Source organism: Tamandua tetradactyla, chromosome 10 (genome assembly GCF_023851605.1).
Source record: "Tamandua tetradactyla isolate mTamTet1 chromosome 10, mTamTet1.pri, whole genome shotgun sequence".
Taxonomy (NCBI): Eukaryota; Metazoa; Chordata; class Mammalia; order Pilosa; family Myrmecophagidae; genus Tamandua; species Tamandua tetradactyla.
This window is the reverse complement of record NC_135336.1, coordinates 75,371,780-75,393,432: the sequence shown is the minus strand read 5'-3', so window position 1 is coordinate 75,393,432 and position 21,653 is coordinate 75,371,780. Positions and strand designations below refer to the sequence as shown.

The following is a 21,653-nucleotide window of genomic DNA, read 5'->3' as shown; positions in this document are numbered from 1 at the left end:
CGAATACAATTTAGAATGAAAGAAGCTGGAGTCATAAGCCAAAAAAAACTAAGTTCTGTCCCCTAAGCTTAATCATACCCAATAAGTCTCTTCTAGATACACATGATTTTTTTATAAGGTTATTCTCAGATTGTAGTTGGAAGAGATCACTGGTAGTCACATCCTAGACAGACATGAAAACTAAGGGAAAGAGGTCTTACACATATCCACCATTTGTTAACAGGTTCTACTTAGATTAATAACATAATCTTCATTATATAAAAATCTAGAATAGGAAGGATCAAAACTTCTGTATTATTTAAGTTTGTGTTCTACTTTTAATTTATTCTTATAATATCTTAGAAATAAATTATATTAATATAAAACAGGCCAGACACCTGGCATTCAGAAGAGTCAATGTTATAAAATCAGAAGCCATGAACACAGTCAAAGAGTGCCGGGTATGTTGACATTTTTAAATCATCTAAAAAGTCCAGAGAAGAAGCAATATTAAAAGTGAGGCTAGAAAGGTGTCACAGTGATGCATTTTGGAAAAAGTACCTTCACCTCTAGCACCTAAAAGGTGATAGCTAGTTCATAGGCACCAGAAATTCATAATAAAAATTAAATTACCCAAAAGGCACAGATGAAAGCTAACACAAGTGTAAAAGTAATTTTATGCAAAGTTAAGAACCCTTTTTTAAAAATGCTTCTAATCATGTAAAACTATACATTGATCCATTACACAGATATTCAGCTTAAGCTTATCATGAAAAAGTGTATATAATACTCTGCCTAATTGCAAATTCATGCCAATATTAACTTATAATATGGCATTTGCTATCTCAGCACCCAAAGAAGTTAACAGAAAACAATTCCCTATTAAAATCTAGGGAAAAGGTTTTAGAGATAGTGAAATAATTTATTGCAGATCTTATTCACTACAGAGAAACTGCTGGTGCATTCTACTAAGTCCACACTCCCTTATCATCTTCAAGTACAATAAATTCACTTTCTTCTTCTAAACAGTGTTCAACACATTTGGCAGTTAGATGTGTTTTTTTTTTTAAGTCCTTTTTATTTATTTTCCTAATTTTTTAAAAGAAAAAACCACTTTCACAAAACTAAGACTTAAACTTTTTCCAAACTCAACTTGATTTTCTGTAACTACACAAAAAACATGTTGGTCATACAACAGCAAATAAACATCCTCCCAAGTCTGAAGTATAGAACTGATGGAGGAAACTTACTCTCTTTAAAATACATTTCATCATTCTGAGTCTATGAGGAAAATTTCCTCCAGGAACCACATAGAGGAAGGTAAATTTAGAATTACATGTCTCTAGAACAATAACATATGCAACATCAGAAAACAAAACAAAACAAAACAAAACCAGCCAAAAAAAAAAAAATCATTTGGAACCAGTAGTTAGGGAATTTCAACTACAACAACCAAATAATAAATGTGTAATATTTTCTTATTAGAAAAATATCACCTAAAGTGAAGAAGCAGTGTTTAGTTGGCAACAGCCATTCATTTTAAAGAGCCTAGGTCAAGGCGTTAGTTCAGTGAATAAAGCACAGTACTAAACCCTTATGTCCTGGACCTGCCAGTTGCTCTTCTGAAGACTGCTAGAGACCTCAAGGCTTCAAATGCCTTGGATCATTCATCAATAAACTCTGTCCCCACTACGGCACCAATACTGCCTACTACTGGCATCTCAGTATGTAGCTGACAGCGTTTTCTAACTGAATTGGATAGTGGCTTCTTCACTTAAGCAAATAAAAGCACAGTACTATGTCCCTGTTGGTGGTAGCAAAAGTTTATCAGTTAGATACTCAAATCACTTCACAGACAAGGTTTATGAATGACTAACTCAAAAGTAAAACTCGTTAATTTCTAAACCACTGTAGTATTTTCTACATTACCAAAGTTACTCCAAACAAATTTAGAATTTTTAAAGAAGCAATAAAAATAAGAATAGCACATATGTATGTAAGTATTCTGCCATGAATGTTTCTTTACTAATTTGGGGGTGGGTGGGGGATGGGATATTGGCTTATAAATTAAGAAAGGCATCCTGAACTTAATGATAGAAATTATAAAGCATCACTTTCAAATGATTCAAGTATCAACTTGGTGTGCATGTAAGTTCATCAATTTCTTCACCTATTATTTCGTGTTCAAAGTGCTATATGTTACTTAAATATTGATATTTAATCGCCTATAAAATCAATCTCCTAAAGAAAAGCCATCTTTTTTACAGGGTGAATTTATCTTTTGTAACTTTAATGCCATTAGTGTTTCAATTTAACCAAACAAAATTGTTCAAGTAAGTGTCTTACAGTCTCTGATGAAATTCTTTTGATACATTTTAAGGGTGGTAACCTAATTTAAAATAAAATAGGTTTTCTGTGTCAAGAGAAGAGAAGAAACGTGGAGAATGCACAGGAAAGACACGGAAGCTCTCATACGATAGACCCATCCTTGCTCTGTGCTGGAATCATCACAGGCACCGCTCCCATTCTACTCAGGTTAGGGGCAGCCACCTTGGCAGGAGCAAAAGTTGAGCTCTGAGGAGCGCGTTCAAAGTCTTCACTTGGGACTTGGTTATACTGAGTCTTGGAATATCCTTCCATGTTGGAAGGAGACATGGATCCCAGGGATGAATGGTTGCTGCCAATGTAGCTCCTGGCTGTGGAAGTGCGGCTCTTTGGAGGAGGCACATCTTCCCTGGAAAGCAAAGTCCTCAAACAAGTTAAAAGAACAAGTTTGTGAAAGCTTACACTTACGTCAGCTGTGAATCATGGATAGAGGTGAAAGGAGATCATCTAAGTAATGTGGTGGTTAATTTAATAGGCTAGATTAAGATGCCCAGTTGTTTGGTCGACTGGCCAAGGTGCTGCACTGCAGGACTTTGTAAGTTGGCTTAGTCCCTACAATCAATTGACTTAAAAAACCTGAGGTTTCCTGAGAAGAAATTCTGCCTCAAGGCTGAAACAACTCTTGCCAGAATTTCCAGCCTGCTGGCATGCCCTATTAATTTCAGATTTGCCAGCTTCCATAGCATGTAAGCCAATTATTTAAAATTAATGTCATATCCTGCTGGTTCTGTTTCTCTGAAGAACCCTGACAGTTCAAATACTAAGTATACAAAAAGTACATTTATGTTACACAAAAAAGAAAGGAGAAGCAGGGGCAAAAATAAAAAATCATATGTTCCCAATTTAACATTTTAATTAGAGACTATCTTATGCTGTCTTAAAAGGAACAAATCTCAAATGTTTTCAGATTCTAGGGTCACTTTTCAAGATAAACTAGTTACATTCATGTAATACTTCATAGTTGAAAAAGCACAAAAGCTACAAAAGCAAAATATATATATATATATATATATTTTTTTTTTTTTTTGATATATATGAAAGTTGGTTATGTAAAACCTTAGCAGAAAGCCTTGCAAATTTAAGTTTGCAAAAACTGGGAATTCAGGCATAAGGATTTTCATACCAAACAGCAGCAAAGAAGATATATATATATATATTTATGAGTTATCTGGTACATTTAAAAATACAAGTGTCCAGAACTCACTCCCTGGTCCTAAAAAATGTCAATTTCCAGGGTATAACAGAAATCAAGTGTTATTATTTTTAAAAGATCTATAATTCAAGGTGCACTACTAGTAAAGATCTACTGGTTTAGAATATTTTAGAAAATCAAGTATATTATCAATAGTTCTAACTATCCATCTCACTTGATTCAGCAGTTGGGGTAAAGTAGGGTCCAGAAAAACTGCTGGGGATGGGGGGACCACAATGAAAGTGGTTAATATGAACACTTGAAATTCAAAGCAATAGCTTCCAAATGTGGTGCATCTCCCACAGATGGAAGAATTATTCAATTCTCATAGAGGTGATACTTTGGATGGAGAACTAATACTTCTGAGACATAATACATCTGAAATGCATCAGTTGAGCCCTCTTTCATTTAATTACCTGATATCATGATGAACTTCCTTTTCATATTTTTCTTCTCTGCGCTTTTTACGACAGCAAAAGATGATAAGACCAATGATCAAAAGAGCAAGCAAAACTCCTATAATGGCTCCCACAATTGTTCCAACTCTATTTGAAGCTAGAATAAGATATTAATAAGAATATAATTAACTATAAAAAATCTATTTCATACTGAAGGTAGGATACACGTTGATTATGTTGCATGTATTCACTTTCAAAGACAAATTATACAGCCTTTTTGATACAGGAAAGAAAAGTCCATTTAAAGAACTTTCCTCTGAAATATATAATCTACTTCAAGCATAAAAATTGATTTAAAAAAAGGCTAAAATACTTTAATATTCAAAGTTATCTTGCTTAGCACATAAGTATGCCATAAGCTACTCATATTTAAAATGTCTAATTTGGTACACAAGAGATGATCTGACATCTCTTTATCATCTTCATATAATGTTGATACAATACTGAAGGTTTTATTAATAATCAAGCCACAGAGCACTGTGCTCAAAGTCAGCACCCACCTACCCTCAACATGCACTTGCTGACTTAATCTAAAGAGGGCTGCACAATATTAACCGAAACAAAACAATGTTTTCACAAAAGACAGAAAAGGGTACCTACGAGGAACAACGTCCAGGTGTAGCAAGCACTGTTCTGAACCCACTCTGTTGCTGACAGTACAGCTGTATGTCCCAGAATACTCAGTACTGGCATTTTTAATAGCTATAATAGGTGAGCTCATTTCTATGGGGCAGGGGGAAAAAAAAGAACAAGAGCAATTTTTACTCTTCTTAGCTGAGTTCTTAGTAAAGGCAAACCCTACCGATTTTGACAATTCAGTTAAAAGCACAACGGGCTGAAGCTGAGTGTAGGAAAAAACTTGTAGAGAGCTACATTTGTATCTCTAGAGTTCAAGCATGCCTCTGGTTCACTTGTATGAAGGAGAAAGTAATCATGATCCCCTTAGCCAGGCATGTAGAGCCAAAGCTGAAGCAGAGGTACTGGTCCAGTGGATAGCAGTTTGCAAACCCATTTTAGGCTCTAGCAAATTTTGCAGCAGGAAAATTTGCAAGCACCTGTGTTATACCCACAGATGGAAGAAACACACAAGAGAAAGTCAGAAGGGACCTTAGACCATCTACCTGGGTCTCCTGGTTTGAAAAGAAAAAAAGACAAAAAACAGCAGTGGGAAGTAATTCTACTCAGGATCAGGGTGGGGAGGATGAAGGGAGGGTAGATGACGTTTAAATGTTATATTCCTGAAGTTGGTAATCAGTTTGAACTAACAGGTCAGTTAAACAAGGAGGTAACTTTCTAGTTGGCATCACACAGGTTTTCTTATTTACATATATACCATGGCTAAATTGCTGTATTTCCAGTAAGAATTATTAACTAGACAAAGCACTCAAGACCCAACTTTTGGTATCATTTAGCCACTATATAATTCATGATTCTGAACATTTCCCATCAGTATTATCAGCAATTTTTTTTAAAGTCCATCACAAAATAATGAATAATATCCTAAACAGTGACATCATTATATAAATATTTATTCCTTTACACTAGGATGTCATTACAAAACACTGAGTAAATTTCTTTGTAACTCTGATTGTTCTGAATAAAAAAGGCAACTAAAAAAATACACAAACACACACAAGCCACACTGTATTTAAATCCAAATTATATAATCTGCAGTACCTGCTGACCATGAGGTGGGTATTTTCTGCGAGTTACTCAATTTTTGCCATTCATATTGTAATGGAAGAGAACCTTCTTTTGATTCACATTTTAGTTTAAAGTCATTTCCAATTTCTTCTGATCCATCAATGTAACACCTTATACCGGAAGGCTTAACTGAAGAAGGAAATAAATTAAAACATTATACAAAAGAATGGAATGTATTTTTAGAATGGATATGTAAATGCACAGCATGCAGCACAAACATTGACTCATTCATTATCAGTTCATCCTGGGTTCAGAATTGACAAAAAAGACTGGAAAGGCACAACAGGTTTTCAACACCAGTTTGCTAAGCTTTAATTAACACAAAATACGCAAGAATGAGCTCAGGCAGTCAGCATTGGCTAGGAGGTCTGACAACATCTCAGATGCAGCTCTGTGCCCCTTCATTCCATGGGGTGCACTGGAGAAAAGCAAGGATGTTGTGGATTGGACTACTTAAGACTCAAGGAAGTTTCTCAACCCATTACTTACCTATTTTTTATTCCATGCTTGACATGCAGCCTTTTGGGAGTATGTGCCAAGTCACATCCCTCTGGGTGCTGCTATGTCAACCAGGGAGTTTACAATAAATAATTCTGATAACTGGGGCCATCTGCTTACTACAGCAAGGACTAATTAACATTGTGCGTTTACATCATTCAATACCTTCCAAAGGGTAGTTATAAAAAAGATATCAGGAGAGAGGGTGCCAAGATGGCGGCCTAGCAAGGTGTGGGATTTAGTTCGTTCGCTCGAGCAGCTACTTAATAGCCAGGAACAGGACAGAACAACTGCTGTGACCACATCAGTGACCAGACACACAGTGTACCCCAGTCTGGACCAGCTGGACCGGCTGTGAACCCACCCATAATGGTGAGTGCCCCAAGCAGCTGAGGCTGGTGCCCCTCCCCCACAGGCTGCTTCCCAGAGGGGAAAGGAAACGGACATTACTAGCAGCAGGGGCTGAGCACAACTAAGCTCCAACTGTGGAATTAATGCACAAATTCTGACTACTAAAAATAGGCCGCCAGCTCAGCTGAACCCCCTCAAAGCTGAAGCTGCTGATTTTTGCCCCAGTGCCGAGGGGGCAGGGCTGGCAGAAAAAGAAAAAAAGAAAAAAACAGAGTTTTTTTTGGATCAGATAGCACATATACTTGAAAGGATCTGGGCCCTGAAGGAATGGAGGGGACATATAGGATCTAAAAGTACACAAAGCAACATACCAACTTATGCTCTTGATTAGCAAACCCAAGGAACTGGGGTCCTGCTCTAAGAAGGATTTTTTCTATTTCTTTTTTTGTGGCTGTGTTTCTACAAAGGCTGGGTTGCCTTTGAATAGAGTGGCAGGGCTTCTCAGGCTGCAAATACCCAAGGCACAGAGAGAAACAAGCTTGTTTGAGAGTCTATCTGGAGCCTTTGCCTTCCCCAGAAGAGGGGTGGGACCCAGCTCAGGTGGATTCCCTCCCTCAAGGAATTCAGACCCCAGGGTTTGGAAAATTGAAGCAATTAAAGCCAGCCTACAACTGATCTGCTGTCTGACCACGCCCCCAGCAGGGATAGTCGGCTGAAGTTAAAGCTACTGCATCACCTTATGCTGGTGGGGCCTGCAGGCAGACAAGCACCACATACTGGGGAAGAGAGGAAAAACACAGAGTCCAGAGACTTCACAGGAAAGTCTTTCAACCTGCTCGGTCTCACCCTTAGGGGAAACTGACACATGCTCTCTTTCCTCTTGACAGGAGGCAAATTTGGTCTGGGAAAATCGGGCTGGGGTGTATAATACCTAAGAACTCCCTCCTAAGGGGTGGGGATGGGGGGAAGGTACCATACAGGCAGGGCAAGAAACAAGAAAACAAGAACTGAAATATTCTGCTCTGTTAAACAAAACCTAAGTTAGTGGTCCAGAATAAGCTGAACTGAATGTCAAAGAACAGACAGACAACAAAGTCATCCAGCAAGAAAATCCTAGGTAAAATAAGTGGAAAAAATCTCCAGAATAAACTAATTAATGTAATTAAATGCCTAGATGCCAGCAAAATATAATGACTCACATTAGGAAAACTGAAGACATGGCTCAGTCAAAGGAACTAACCAACAATTCAAATGAGATACAAGAGTTAAAACAATTAATTAGGAATATTCAAACAGACATGGAAAAGCTCATCAAAAATCAAATCAATGAATTGAGGGAGGATATAAAGAAGGCAAGGAATGAACAAAAAGAAGAAATGGAAAGTCTGAAAAAAAATCACAGAACTTATGGGAATGAAAGGCACGGTAGAAGAGATGAAAAAAGAATGGAAACCTACAATGGTAGATTTCAAGAGGCAGAACACAGGATTAGTGAACTGGAGGATGGAACATCTGAAACCCAACAAGAAAAAGAAAACATAGGGAAAAAAATGGAAAAACATGAGCAAGAACTGAGGGAACTGAAGGACAATATGAAGCACATAAATATACGTGTTGTGGGTGTCCCAGAAGGAGAAGAGAAGGGAAAAGGAGGAGAAAAACTAATGGAGGAAATTATCACTGAAAATTTACCAACTCTTACGAAAGACTTAAAATCACAGATCCGAGAACTGCAGCGTTCCCCAAAAGAGAATAGGTCCAAATAGATGTATCCAAGACATTTACTAATCAGAATGTCGGACGTCAAAGAGAAAGAGAGAATCTTGAAAGCAGCAAGAGAAAAGCAATCCATCACATGCAAGGGAAGCCCAATAAGACTATGAGTAGATTTCTCAACAGAAACCATGGAGGTGAGAAGACAGTGGGATAATATATTTAAACTACTAAAAGAGAAAAACTGCCAACCAAGAATTCTATATCCAGCAAAACTGTCCTTCAAAAATGAGGGAGAAATTAAAACATTTTCAGACAAAAAAATCACTGAGAGAATTTGTGATCAAGAGAACAAGAATTTCTTGCAGAGGCAAGAAATACAAAAGGGAGCACTAGAGACAGATACGAAGACAGAAGAGAGAGGTGTGGAGAAGAGTGTAGAAAGGAAGACTATGAGTAAAGGAAAAAAGAAGGAAAATTAGAAGGACATATAAAAGCCAAAATGCAAAATGGTAGAGGAGGGTACTACATGTGCAGTAATAACACTGAATATTGATGGATTAAGCTTCCCACTCTGGGGACATGGACTGGCAGAATGGATTAGGGAACAGGACCCATCTATATGCTGTCTCTACTCAAAGGACATGAGGGCAAGGACACAAACGGACATTTGCACACCAAAGGTTACATTCCAAAGTTCCTGGGCAAGTATCTACAGTAGCTGCTTACCATGTGCCTACAATTCATCTCTAAGCCTGGACCAACACACTGGCATGTCACACTCCTCTGCTTACTAATGGTCATAGCAGCATTATTTACAATTGCAAAGATATGGAAACAGCCAAAATGTCCATCAACAAAGGGGTGGCTAAACAAACTGTGGTATATACATACGATGGAATATTATCCAGCTGTAAGACAGATTAAGTTATGAAGTATGTAATGACATGGATGGACCTTAAGAACATCATGCTGAGTGAGATTAGCCAGAAACAAAAGGACAAGTACTGTATGGTCTCACTGATATGAACTGACATTAGTGAATAAACTTGGAGAATTTCGTTGGTAACAGAGACCATGAGGAGATAGGAATAGGTTAAGATATTGGGTAAGTGGAGCTGAAGGGATACAGATTGTGCAAGAGGACTGAATGTAAAAACTCAGAAATGGACAGCACAATACTACCTAACTGTAATACAATTATGTTAAAACACTGAATGAAGCTGAATGTGAGAATGATATAGGGACAAGGGCTGGGGGCACAAATGAAATCAGAAAGAAAGATAGATGATAAAGATTGAGAAGGTATAATCTAAGAATGCCTAGAGTGTATAATGATAGTGACTAAATGTACAAATTTTAAAAATGCTTTTGCATGAGGAAGAACAAAGCAATGTCATTATTGCAGGGTGCTGAAAATAGATGGTAATTGATATTTTAATATTTCAACTTATGTGTGAGACTAAAGCAAAAAATGTTTATTTGGTGCAAAATTTATATTTTGACTAGTGCATTTCCTAATATAACTTATGTAGATTGTTGGTTGAACAACGTAAGTACATGGAACCTTGGGTAGGACATGAGATTTTGTTGGTTCACCAGGAGTGATACCCCGATGAATCCCAGAGTGATTTGATCAGTGAGTGGAAAAGTATTTGCAAAGTCCCCTTTGGGGAATGGTGAGAACGGGAAGAAATTCAACCTCCCCAAGTTGAATTCCTGATATTCTCACAAGCAGTGTGGACAATCAAAGCTATAGGCTTTGTTCATATGAAACTTAACCCCAGAAAGGATACGTCAAGCCTACTTAAAATTAGGCCTAAGAGTCACCCCCAAGAGAGCCTCTTTTGTTGCTCAGATGTGGTCTCTCTCTCCAGCCAACACAACAAGCAAACTCACCACCCTTCCCCTGTCTATGTGGGACATGACTCCCAGGGGTGTGGACCTTCCTGGCAATGTGGGATAGAAATCCTAGAATGAGGTGGAACTCAGCATCAAGGGATTGAGAAGACCTTCTCAAACAAAAGAGGGAAGAGCGAAATGAGACAAAATAAAGTGTCAATGGCTAAGAGATTCCAAACAGAGTTGAGAGGTTATCCTAGAGGTTATTCTTATGCATTAAATAGATATCACCTTGTTAGTCAAGATGTAATGGAAAGGGGGCCACGGTGGCTCAGCAGGTAAGAGTGCTTGCCTGCCATGCCCGAGGACCCGGGTTCGATTCCTGGTGCCTGCCCATGTAAAAAAAAAAAAAAAAAGATGTAATGGAAAGGCTGGAGGGAACTGCCTGAAAATGTAAAGCTGTATTCCAGTAGTCATGTTTCTTGATGATGATTGTATAATGATATAGCTTTCACAATGTGACTGTGTTAATTGTGAAAACCTTGTGTCTGATGCTTCTTTTATCTACCTTATCAACAGATGAGTAAAACATACAGCATAAAAATAAACAATAAGGGGAACAAATGTTAAAATAAATTTAGTAGATTGAAATGCTAGTGATCAATGAAAGGGAGAGGTATGGGGTATGGTATGTAGAAATTTGTTTCTGTAGTCTTTTTATTTCTATTTTTGAATTGATACAAATGTTCTAAGAAATGATCATCATGATGAATATGCAATGATGTGATGACATTGTGAATTACTGATTATATATGTAGAATGGAATGATCATAAGTTAAGAATGTTTGCATTTGTTTGCTGTTATATATTTTTTAATTTAAAAATTAATAAATAAAAAAACAAAATAAAATAAAAGATAAAGCAGGTTACATTCCAAGGTTCCTGGGCAAGTATCTACAGTAGCTGCTTACCATGTTGCCTACAGTTCATCTCTAAGCCTGGACCAACACACTGGCATGTCACACTCCTCTGCTTAAATTTACTAAGGCATAGTACATATACGATGAAGTTAACATTTTAATATTGCAGGTTTTATCACCTGAGAAATGTATATGGCTATCAAGCAGGAATCTAATCATTCCAAGGAATTTCCCTTATGCCTGTTGCAATCAATATCCATCCCAGTTAGCTACTGATCAACAGATCAGATTTCTAGTGCCATAGCTTAGTTGTGCTTCTTTTAGAATCACATAAATAAGAGTTATACAGTATACACATTTTTAAAAGCAGTTTTACTGAAATATATTCACATACCATGCAATCCATCCAAAGTGTCCAGTGGCTTTTAGTATACTCACAGAGTTGTGCAATCATCACCACAATCAATTTAAGAACATTTTTATTACTCCAAAAAGAAAAACCTCATACCCCTTAGTAATCACCTCTCAGTTCCTCTATTCTTTCTCACCCCTACGTAACCACTAATCTATTTGTCTCTATAGATTAATATTTACATTTTGTAGAAATGGAATCATACAATATGTAGTACTTTGTGGCTGGTTTCTTTCACTTAGCATGTTTGTTCAGAATTATAATTATTTCTAAATTAGAATTGTTGGTTTACAAAAAAGTCATGTAAAAAATGAAGTTCCCATATACTCCCCTATTGTTAATACCATGCATTGGTATGGTGCCTTTGTTACAATTGATGAAAGAATATTAAAAATTTACTATTAACTACAGTCCAGTTTATATTAGGTATATTTTCCCACCTAATTGGGAAAATGGATATTGATTGCAACAGGCATAAGGGAAATTCCTTGGAATGATTAGATTCCTGCTTGATAGCCATATACATTTCTCAGGTGATAAAACCTGCAATATTAAAATGTTAACTTCATCGTATATGTACTATGCCTTAGTAAATTTAAGCAGAGGAGTGTGACATGCCAGTGTGTTGGTCCAGGCTTAGAGATGAACTGTAGGCAACATGGTAAGCAGCTACTGTAGATACTTGCCCAGGAACCTTGGAATGTAACCTGCTTTATCTTTTATTTTATTTTGTTTTTTTATTTATTAATTTTTAAATTAAAAAATATATAACAGCAAACAAATGCAAACATTCTTAACTTATGATCATTCCATTCTAATCACCCCATTATTAACACCTTGTAATAGTGTCAGTCATCTAATCGTTAAAATTCATGAAAAACATTCTTATACTTGTACATTAACCCCAGTCCATCATACCACACAAGTGAACAAGGGTTCACTGTGTTATACAGTCCCAAGTTTTACTTTCTAACCGTCCTTTTAGTGACATACATGACCCAAAATTTCCACATGTAGTTCACTGTATAACACAGTGAACCCTGTTTGGACTATGGACTGGGGTTAACGGTACAAGCATAAGAATGTTCTTTCATCAATTACATCAAATGTACGACGCTATCACAAGGTGTGAAGAATAAGGTGGTACATGAAGGAAAAATATACCCAATGTAATCTATGCACTACAGTAGTGTCATTTTAATTTTATCAATTGTAACAAAGGTAACACACTAACATAAAGTGACAGCAATAGGAGGGTATACAGGAACATGCTATTTTTGGTTTTCTTTTTTCTTTTTTTTTGTATTGTGTGGAACATTAAATTTAGAGAGATAGAAAAAGATTCGGGGGTATGTAGGGCTGGGAAAGGATAGAAGTACTGAGAGGTGATTGCTAAGGGGTATGGGATTTTTCTTTTTGGAGTAATGAAAATGTTCTAAAATTGTGGTGATGAATGCACATCTCTGATAGATACTAAAAGCCACTGCTGTACACTCAGAATGACTGTATAGTACGTTTATCTCAATGAGACTGCTTTAAAAAAAAAATACCCCGACTCTGGACAGGATCCATCATAGATGCTAAAATCAGTGGGCAAAAGTCTGAGGAGAAACAAAACATCTTGCATAGTCTCAAAGTACCTCTCCTAAGATAGTTTTTAATTACAGAGGGAAAAATAATTTTATGGTGAAAAAACCATCAGACAAAACTTAAGCCAAATGATCATGACTAATAAGAAAACATCCTGACATTACATGATGTAACTCAATTCCTCCAATAATGCAATATGGATCCTTGATTTGACCCTAGCACAAAAAGGTCATTAGTGGGAAACCATGAATTAGGTCTGCAGTTCAGTGAATAGTATTGTACCAATATTAATTTCTTATTTCTGATCATTATACTACAATCTTCTAAGATGTTAACATTGGAGGAAATTGGATGATGGCTATATAAGAATTCTCTACTGTTTTTATAACTTTTCTATAATCTAAAACTATTTCAAAATAAAACTGATGGAAAAAAGCCCTGCCACTACACATGCTGTTTGCACTGTGTTCTGGTACAGTGCACGAGTATGTCCAGGAAACTGTTAACTGTGTATGCTCTACTCTTCAAAACATCTTGATCAGTTTATCCCGAAAGGTCTCAGTAACAGGCCCTTTCAGGGCTCTAGAGGAAGTGCTAGGGATGTGGTCACCATTAACCCATCAGCTCCCTTTGTGACCATCATGCCCTTTCAGCTCTTTTAGCGTTACACCCACATGCGCTTTTGGGGTATCTGAAAAGAGCAGGTCAGGCTCTGCCATATGGGACAAGCTACAAGATCACATCACTGCTCACATACAGCCAACTAAAGCCATGCAGCACACAGTGAGCTATCTTCACCACCCTGTGGACACAATGGATCTCCCTCAGATTTCCCACAAAAGAATCAAAGGATGAAGCAGAGCCACTAAGGGTGAACCAAATGAGAGCTCTCTTACGGACTATCTACCAGGCACTTCTTATTTTTCCTCCAGATAACCCATTTCGGTCAGAGCTAAAAGATAAGCTTCAGTCCAAGCTCCACTTTCAAAAGAAAACAATTCTGGTGGTTTCTCCCAGCAGCAGCCATGACTCATAAAAAACACAGAAGAAAGAGCTAGAGAAATTCTCCTCTGGCTCTGGGAGAGCCTTGACTCATCAGAGTATCGGTCACTCCTACTTTCTGGTTCCTTTTCCTTTAGCAATCACTTCTCCCTTTTTCCTTTTATTCCTGGAATTAACCTAACCTCTCTCTCCCTCTCTGGACTGAATCGGGGACTGCTTGACCATTACAATCTCTCCAGGGCTATCAAAAGGAGTAACTGTGTCAACACCTGCTGCTCATCTATTCTGGGGAATTAGATGTTAGGTTTGTGAGGTGTAATGGAAAAGGGCCTATCCTCTTCTATTGGGTGTCACATTATGTATCGTCACCACTGAACTCAGCTTCCTTTGGAGATGTGTGCTGTAAGATTTTAAGGTATAGTCGCATTGTCTTACGTGACAAACATCTCTTCAGTTGGGACCTACAAATTTTACCCAAAACTTAGTCCTGTGACATCCAGCAGCATGCCCACAGGTACACGTGCAAACTGTACTTTTCCACAGCCCTTCTGAGATGATATCCAAGTTGCATTCCTCCTGGTACACTTGCCCCATCAAAGAAGGGTTTCACAATAAATAATTTTGATAACTAGATATCAGAACCATGACTCAGAATCATAATGCTTGGCACATGAAGCCTCCTTTAACATGAAGGAGTTAAAATTCCATGCCTATCTTAACTGAATATTTCCTGGAGAGCAATGTTGAAAGAAGGTATATTTGGAATCATATTCCCTGGTATACTTGGCTCTGAGTTAAGTGTTCAGAGCAGCTGTTGAACTTGTACAGGCTAACACATTTATAAAAAGAAAGGCTACTCTGGGTTTACTCAACATATATACAGAAAGTTGAGATTTCCACCATTACCATATTCCTTTTCCTAGTTCCTTCCTCAGGTCTAATACTTTCATACTAAACCACACATTTTTGAGCCAGTGCCACTTAGCTAGGAGTGCCTTTCAGCAGAACACTGATGCCCACTCTGATACTGCCAGCAGTCATTTTGCTGCTTCAGTAACCAAGACAACTCCTGGAGTTGCATGCGCCAACACCAGCTTTCTTATTCCTAGTGTCTATCTGCTCTTATACTGATTTACATATATATTAAAAAAAAATGTTCAGTGTGCTCTGGAGAGACACCCCAAACATCATCAGCCTTCTTGCATGAAGGCATCTTTCCCTGGATGCCTTAATTTGGACATTTCTATAGCCGTGCCTTAATTTGGACATTTTCATGGTCTTAGAGTTGTAAACTTACAACTTAATAAGTTCCCCCTTTTAAAAGTAAAAAAAAAATATGACTCTGGAACACAACACACCTGACTACATCTCTAACTTACCTCTAACCAATTCTCTACAACAAAAGGAACAATATAGAATTTGATAATGGTGAGACCTGCCTTACTGCTTCCAGCAGCATGCTACGCAATTCTAGCAATCAGCATTTCTTATGCATAGCGGGTCCTCAAGTGTACCCCAAAACTGAAAAACATGGGTCCAAAATAGGGGATTTACTGTCAAAGAACAGAGAGCTATTCCTTCACAAAAGACAACTGTCTTTTTCTTCATGGTAGCCATTGTACAAAAAGTCTATCAAAATAAGGTTTTAGAAATAGATTTATGAATTATAAAAACCTGAGAGCTTCTTTGTTTGAAGGGGTTAAGACTGATAGTGCATAGTCTTATACAGGATAATAAACTTCTCAGTCTTTGACAGTTTACACAGCAATTTACATTTATTTTCTTCTTAACTATCAAAACAGCATTGGAAGACACCCCAGCGACCATCTGTCTAATCCTTGCACTTTAAGGATGTATAATGGTGATGTTCATGGAAATGAAATGACTTACTCCAATTCAATATTCCGTCTAACACAATCGATCTCCTCTTTTCTACATACTCCAATTATTCATCTCAAAAACTCATTTATTCTTTGGGTAATGAAGGTAAACACTCAAAATGATACATAAAGAATTTTGAACCAAGTGAGATCTCATGGGCAGATTTAATAATTAAATATTTTTATATTTCAAAAAGGCACACTGACGTCCAGGGAAATGAAGAGGTTCTAGTTCATTCTGAGGACAAACAAATACAAAAAATTTGGATCTCCTAACTCCTAGTTTATATATAATACTTCTGTATTTATTTTAAACTCATCACAATTAAGTTGTATACACTTATTTTTCCTATCATAAAAAAGCATTATTTTTATGTTCCATATTATTTGAAAACAGTAGTAGCAGTCTAACTTTTTAACATTATTACTGTAATAACTGAAACAGTCTTTTATACAAATGCTGCTACTTTATGTGATAAAATAGCACTATTAAAAAGTAATACTAATACAAATAACTTACCAAGAACTGTGAGCTGAACCTTTTTATTTCCAACACCAGGAGCTTTTTTCACTTTGCACTGATATGTGCCAATATCTGATAACTGTAAATTTGTTACATTTATTGAGGCATCGCCAGATTTGAGATCACTGCTTGTAAAATGCACTCGTCCTTTTAGATCTTGATAGTAGTCATCATAAATCTTGTCTCCAGAATATAAAATAATCTAAAAGAAAACAAAAATTAGGGGAAATAAATCTCTCTCTTATTAAAGTAGCTCTGAATAAATCTTGCTACTGTGGGATTAAAAAAAAAACGGGAAAATAGATGGTACTTAATATTTTAAAATTTCAACTAATGTGTGAGACTAAAGCAAAAAATGTTTATTTGGTACAAATCTATACTTTGACTAGTGCATCTCCTAATATAACTTATGTAGATAGTTGATTGAACACCTTAAGTACATGGAACTTTGTATAGGACATGAGATTTTGTTGGTTTGTCCAGGTGATGCCATGATGAATCCCTGAGCCATTTGATCAGTGAGTGGAAAAGTATTTGCAAAGTCCCCTTTGGGAATGGTGAGAACGGGGGAACACTCAACTTCCCCAAGTTGAATTCTTGATATTCTCACAAGCAGTGTGGACAACCAAAACTATAGGCTGAGCCCCCAGTCATGGGGTTTGTTCATATGAAACTTAACCCCACAGGGGATAGGTCAAGCCTACATAAAATTAAGCCTAAGAGTCACCCCCAAGAGAACCTCTTTTGTAGCTCAGATGTGGCCTCTCTCTCCAGCCAACACAGCAAGCAGACTCACCACCCTCCCCCTGTCTGCATGGGACATGACTACCAGGGGTGTGGATCTTCCTGGCAGTGTGGGACAGAAATCCCAGAATGAGCTGAGATTCAGCATCAAGGGATTGAGAAAAACTCTAGAATGAGCTGAGACCCAGCATCAAGGGATTGAGAAAACCTTCTCGACCAAAAGGGGGAAGAGTGAAATGAGAAAAGGGTCAATGGCTGAGAGATTCCAAACAGAGTCGAGAGGTTATCCTGGAGGTTATTCTTACGCATTAAGTAGATATCACCTTGTTATCCAAGATGTAATGGAGAGGCTGGAGGGAACTGCCTGAAAATGTAGAACTGTGTTCCAGTAGTCATGTTTCTTGATGATGATTGTATAATGATATAGCTTTCACAATGTGGCTGTGTGATTGTGAAAACCTTGTGTCTGATGCTCCTTTTATCTACCTTGTCAACAGATGAGAGGAACATATGGAATAAAAATAAATAATAGGGGGAACAAATGTTAAAATAGATTTTGTTTGAAATGCTAGTAATCAATGAAAGGGATCAGTAAGGGGTATGGCCTGCAAAATTTTTTTCTTTTTTTCTGTTTGTTATATTTTTCTGTTGTCTTTTAATTTCTTTTTCTGAATTGATGCTAATGTTCTGGGAAATGATCATGATGATGAATATGCAACTATGTGATGATATTGTGAACTGCTGAGTGTATGTGTTGGGAATGTTTGTTTCTTGTAATTTTTTTTAATTAATAAAAAAAAAACAAAAAAAAAAACGGAGTAAGAACACAGCATTATGAGTAATCCAGTATTACCCAAATCACAGAATGAGAGAACAGAAGAACTTGAGTCTGGTCAAATTCTTTCATTTTAAATGGAGAAACCAAAGTCTAACATGATCAAATACTAGGGACTGATAAAAGAGAATTAAAAGTGAGATTACACAATAACCAAGACCTGTTGATTCCTACACTCTTATCTCTCAGCTGCCCCAGACAGTGAACTATAACGATCAAGTACATAAATCAAGTTTAACACCTTCCTTTCCCAAAGGCTTATGACAATTTACTTGCTACTCTATGGCAGGTACATGAATGTTCTAGACTTTAATAAATAAAAAAAAGTTCCAGATTCTAGCAGATTAAAAAAAAACTATAAAATAAACTTTTTAAAGTATGCATACCCAGGTTAACATGATCTTCCAAAGAAACTTCTGTGATTAAGAACAAGCACCCCTTCTTAATTTCACTGAGCTTTCTGGACCACTATTAAAGGCTTTGACAGTGATAACTAAAGGTGGCTAAATTTAGAAGTAAAATTGTGTTCAATTTGACTTGGAAGAAAACTGAAAGAGATGGTTAGACATGACTAAAATTAAAACATTCTATCACTTTTCACATTTGCTAATGAAATCCTTAATTCTGGCCATAAGACCCAAGAGCAGTGGTATTAAACTAAAAAAAAGAATCAGGAAACAGGACTCTATAGTTTATATCCTGCAAATATATATATATATATATATATATATATTTTATCTGAGATGCTAATTATGGACAGCACATTTTGTAAGGATTATTCTGTAGGAACTTTATAAGGACAAGGACTTGGGTTCTTTACTGTCTGTACCATTATTTTGACCACTATGCTGACCCTGCTTTAGTCCATTAAAGATCTTTTATTTACACTTTAAGTGCCTGCATCTAGGATGCATTTTATATCAGTTTGTTAAGCAAATTCAAGAAGTAGTGAAGGGTCCACAGATGGCTTAATCAGTAAACACAAGCCGTAACTTCATTTGCTCACATCCCCTTGTCAGCGGCAAAACTGAGAACTCAAGGAGGCTGTTACATCTTTCCTTGTATTTAACTACTGAGTTGTTTGCTGTGAAAAGCTATACGGTTTAACCCACAGTACTTTTTGAACCCCCATGTGTGCTTAGCACAGACATTAATAGTCCCTGAAGGAGGGTTTTACAAACTGTGTACCCACTATTAGTTATTTTATAAACCATCTGAGTATTTTCCCATGGAACCAATGTTTTAAGATATTTGAGAAATAGTGAACTATCACTGACAGGCAATTTTACATGTTTTCATTGACTTCTCATGACAAACCTCCAAGGATGGTGGCATTATGCACACATCACATTTAGGATGAGGCAAAACTGTGGTGCTCACCAAATAACTTTTGCAAAATTATACTGCTAAGATGCAAACCAGATCCACTCAAAAGTTTAGCACAGTGTACTGACCTTTCTTTACTCACATTCCTGTACGACTTCTAAGCTTATAAAATACTTGTGCATGCAGTATGCCAATTCTAACAATCCTAAGAGATAAGTATATATATTTCTATTTTAAATATGAGGAAACTGAGGCATAGGAAACAAATATGGGAGATGGTACAGATAGTGCAAAGGATAATCAAAGTGCAGGTATGGGAACTAGAGACCAGGGTTCAAACCCCAACAGCATCAGTTACCAGCAGCTGTGTGATCTGGGTGTGCAGTTGTGTGACCTGGGTGTGTTCCTTCAAATCTCTGGGCCTCCAATTCCTTCTCTTTGTGTCCATAATTCTCATTTTAGGGTGTTTTCTTTTTTTTTTTTTTTTTTTTTTTTTTGAAAGACAGAGAAGGAAGGAAGGATGGAAGGAAAGAAGGGAGGAAGAAAGGGAAACATCTTTAAACATTTTCTTGTTTTATTATATTTTGTTTGTTTGTTTCTTTTTTTTTTTTTTAAGGCTTAAATAAGAAAATAAAATTTAAAAACATAAAAAACACTGTCAAGCACTTAAGAAGCACATAAAACCTAGTTATCGGTTTGCTGACTAAGGAGATCACATAGGGTAAAAGAACAGAACTCTTTCCAGGCCACTTGTCCAAGTCCTCATTCTCTTCCACACTGCTGACTAGCTCAGATATATAGAAAGGGGGCTCACTGAAATCCTTCATAAGCATCCTCTTCTGCATCAATCTCTCCAAAACTCTTCTACCTCATTTTGGTCTGCTTTACTGTGTTTTTAGAGTTTTAATCCAGAAATGGACACTCAACCCCCCACTCCACAGTTTCATACTTAACTCCTGTAGTCAGAAAGACTATGCTTCCCACTCAGCATGGAAGATTTTGTGTCCACTTTCCATACACAGGCTCACTCAAAACTAAGTGCAGCACATAGGGCTTCTTGGTCTTATATGCACCTCGTCTCGGAGCTTCACTCATGAAATAACTGTCGTAAACCAGAAGCACCCATGCCTCCATAGCATCTCTCAAGCTTCACCTATCTTAACCCAATGGGAGTCCCGGGCTCTGAAGGAGGATGGGGACTACACTGGTAAGTAAGGGAGGATGAGCAGGCTCTCAGGTAGATGGAAACCTGGATTTAGGGTGCTGAGACATACATAGAGAAAGAGGAAGAGAGAGGAAGAGGAAGAGTGAGAGAAGGAGGTAACAGGGCATGTGGTCTGGGGAGACAGAATTAATCAGGGTCAATCTATTTTGCTTAGGGAGAAGGAAGTTCCTGCAACAGAATCAGGGCAGAGGTGAATCCCTGGAGGGGGTGGCCCCAATCATTCACAACTTGGGATAGTACCATAATGACTTCCTTCCAATATACTATGGGTAAACTGCCTTGATTTGCCAAAAATACCAGTTACCGAACTTCACTGATTGAACCATAAAACAGGAAAATTTTACTTTCAACTTTTAAATAACCCATATTTTTACATACGCCATAAGTAAAAATAAAAATTCTTCCTCAAATACATATATTACTATATTCCCCTAAATATCTGGACTTGCTTTCTGTGCCTGCTCTAACAATGAAACTTTTTAGTTAACTATGTTATACAAAGCTAACAGGCAAGATTCAAAATGTAATGAAATATTCTGGAAACAAAAAAGTAAAGTGATAGATATTTGAAGGTGAGATTATTGGCAATTTTCCTTCTTTGTGCTATTTTTGACTTTCCAAGTTTTCTACATTGGGCCGTTAATTACTGTTAACAGAATTACTCTGTTAATTCTCTACTGTTTTGATATCTAATTTTTGAAAATTTTAATACGTATAGATGATTTTATGCTATAAAGACTTTTTAAAAAAGAAATTCATTGCACGGAATTTTTAACTTGAAAAATAAAGAAAACAGACTGCAATAATAGTATATACCTTTGTTAAATCATCTTATGCGTAATGACCCTTCAAATGCCAACAGAACTTTGTATAAATCTTACAAATCAGTTTGAACTTTCAACAAAGCCTCCTTTACTCACCACCTTCTAATACATTATGCATATTTCTGCCAGGCCATCACATCTGTTCCCTTTAACCCCTCTACTATTCTTTGCCTATGCATTTCCAAATCCAGATTTTCAGAACCATCACAGTTTCTCTTCCTCCTTGAAGCCTTCTTTAAGTTCAGTGACT

General features: G+C 37.0%; 1 protein-coding gene across 2 annotated transcripts in view; it reads right to left on the bottom strand.

Annotated features, from left to right (window-relative positions):
* Positions 1 to 2,234: 2,234 nt before the first annotated feature.
* CXADR (CXADR cell adhesion molecule) overlaps positions 2,235 to 21,653 on the bottom strand; it is a 70,343-nt gene continuing 50,924 nt past the window's right edge. For both annotated transcript variants that reach the window (XM_077118746.1, XM_077118748.1), the window contains exons 3-7: positions 16,447 to 16,651; positions 5,692 to 5,847; positions 4,615 to 4,737; positions 3,973 to 4,111; positions 2,235 to 2,713 (exon numbers count right to left, since the gene is read on the bottom strand). In XM_077118746.1, the coding sequence (XP_076974861.1) occupies positions 2,449 to 2,713; positions 3,973 to 4,111; positions 4,615 to 4,737; positions 5,692 to 5,847; positions 16,447 to 16,651 (888 nt within the window). In that variant the 3' untranslated portion in view covers positions 2,235 to 2,448. The remainder of the gene's footprint in view (positions 2,714 to 3,972; positions 4,112 to 4,614; positions 4,738 to 5,691; positions 5,848 to 16,446; positions 16,652 to 21,653) is intronic.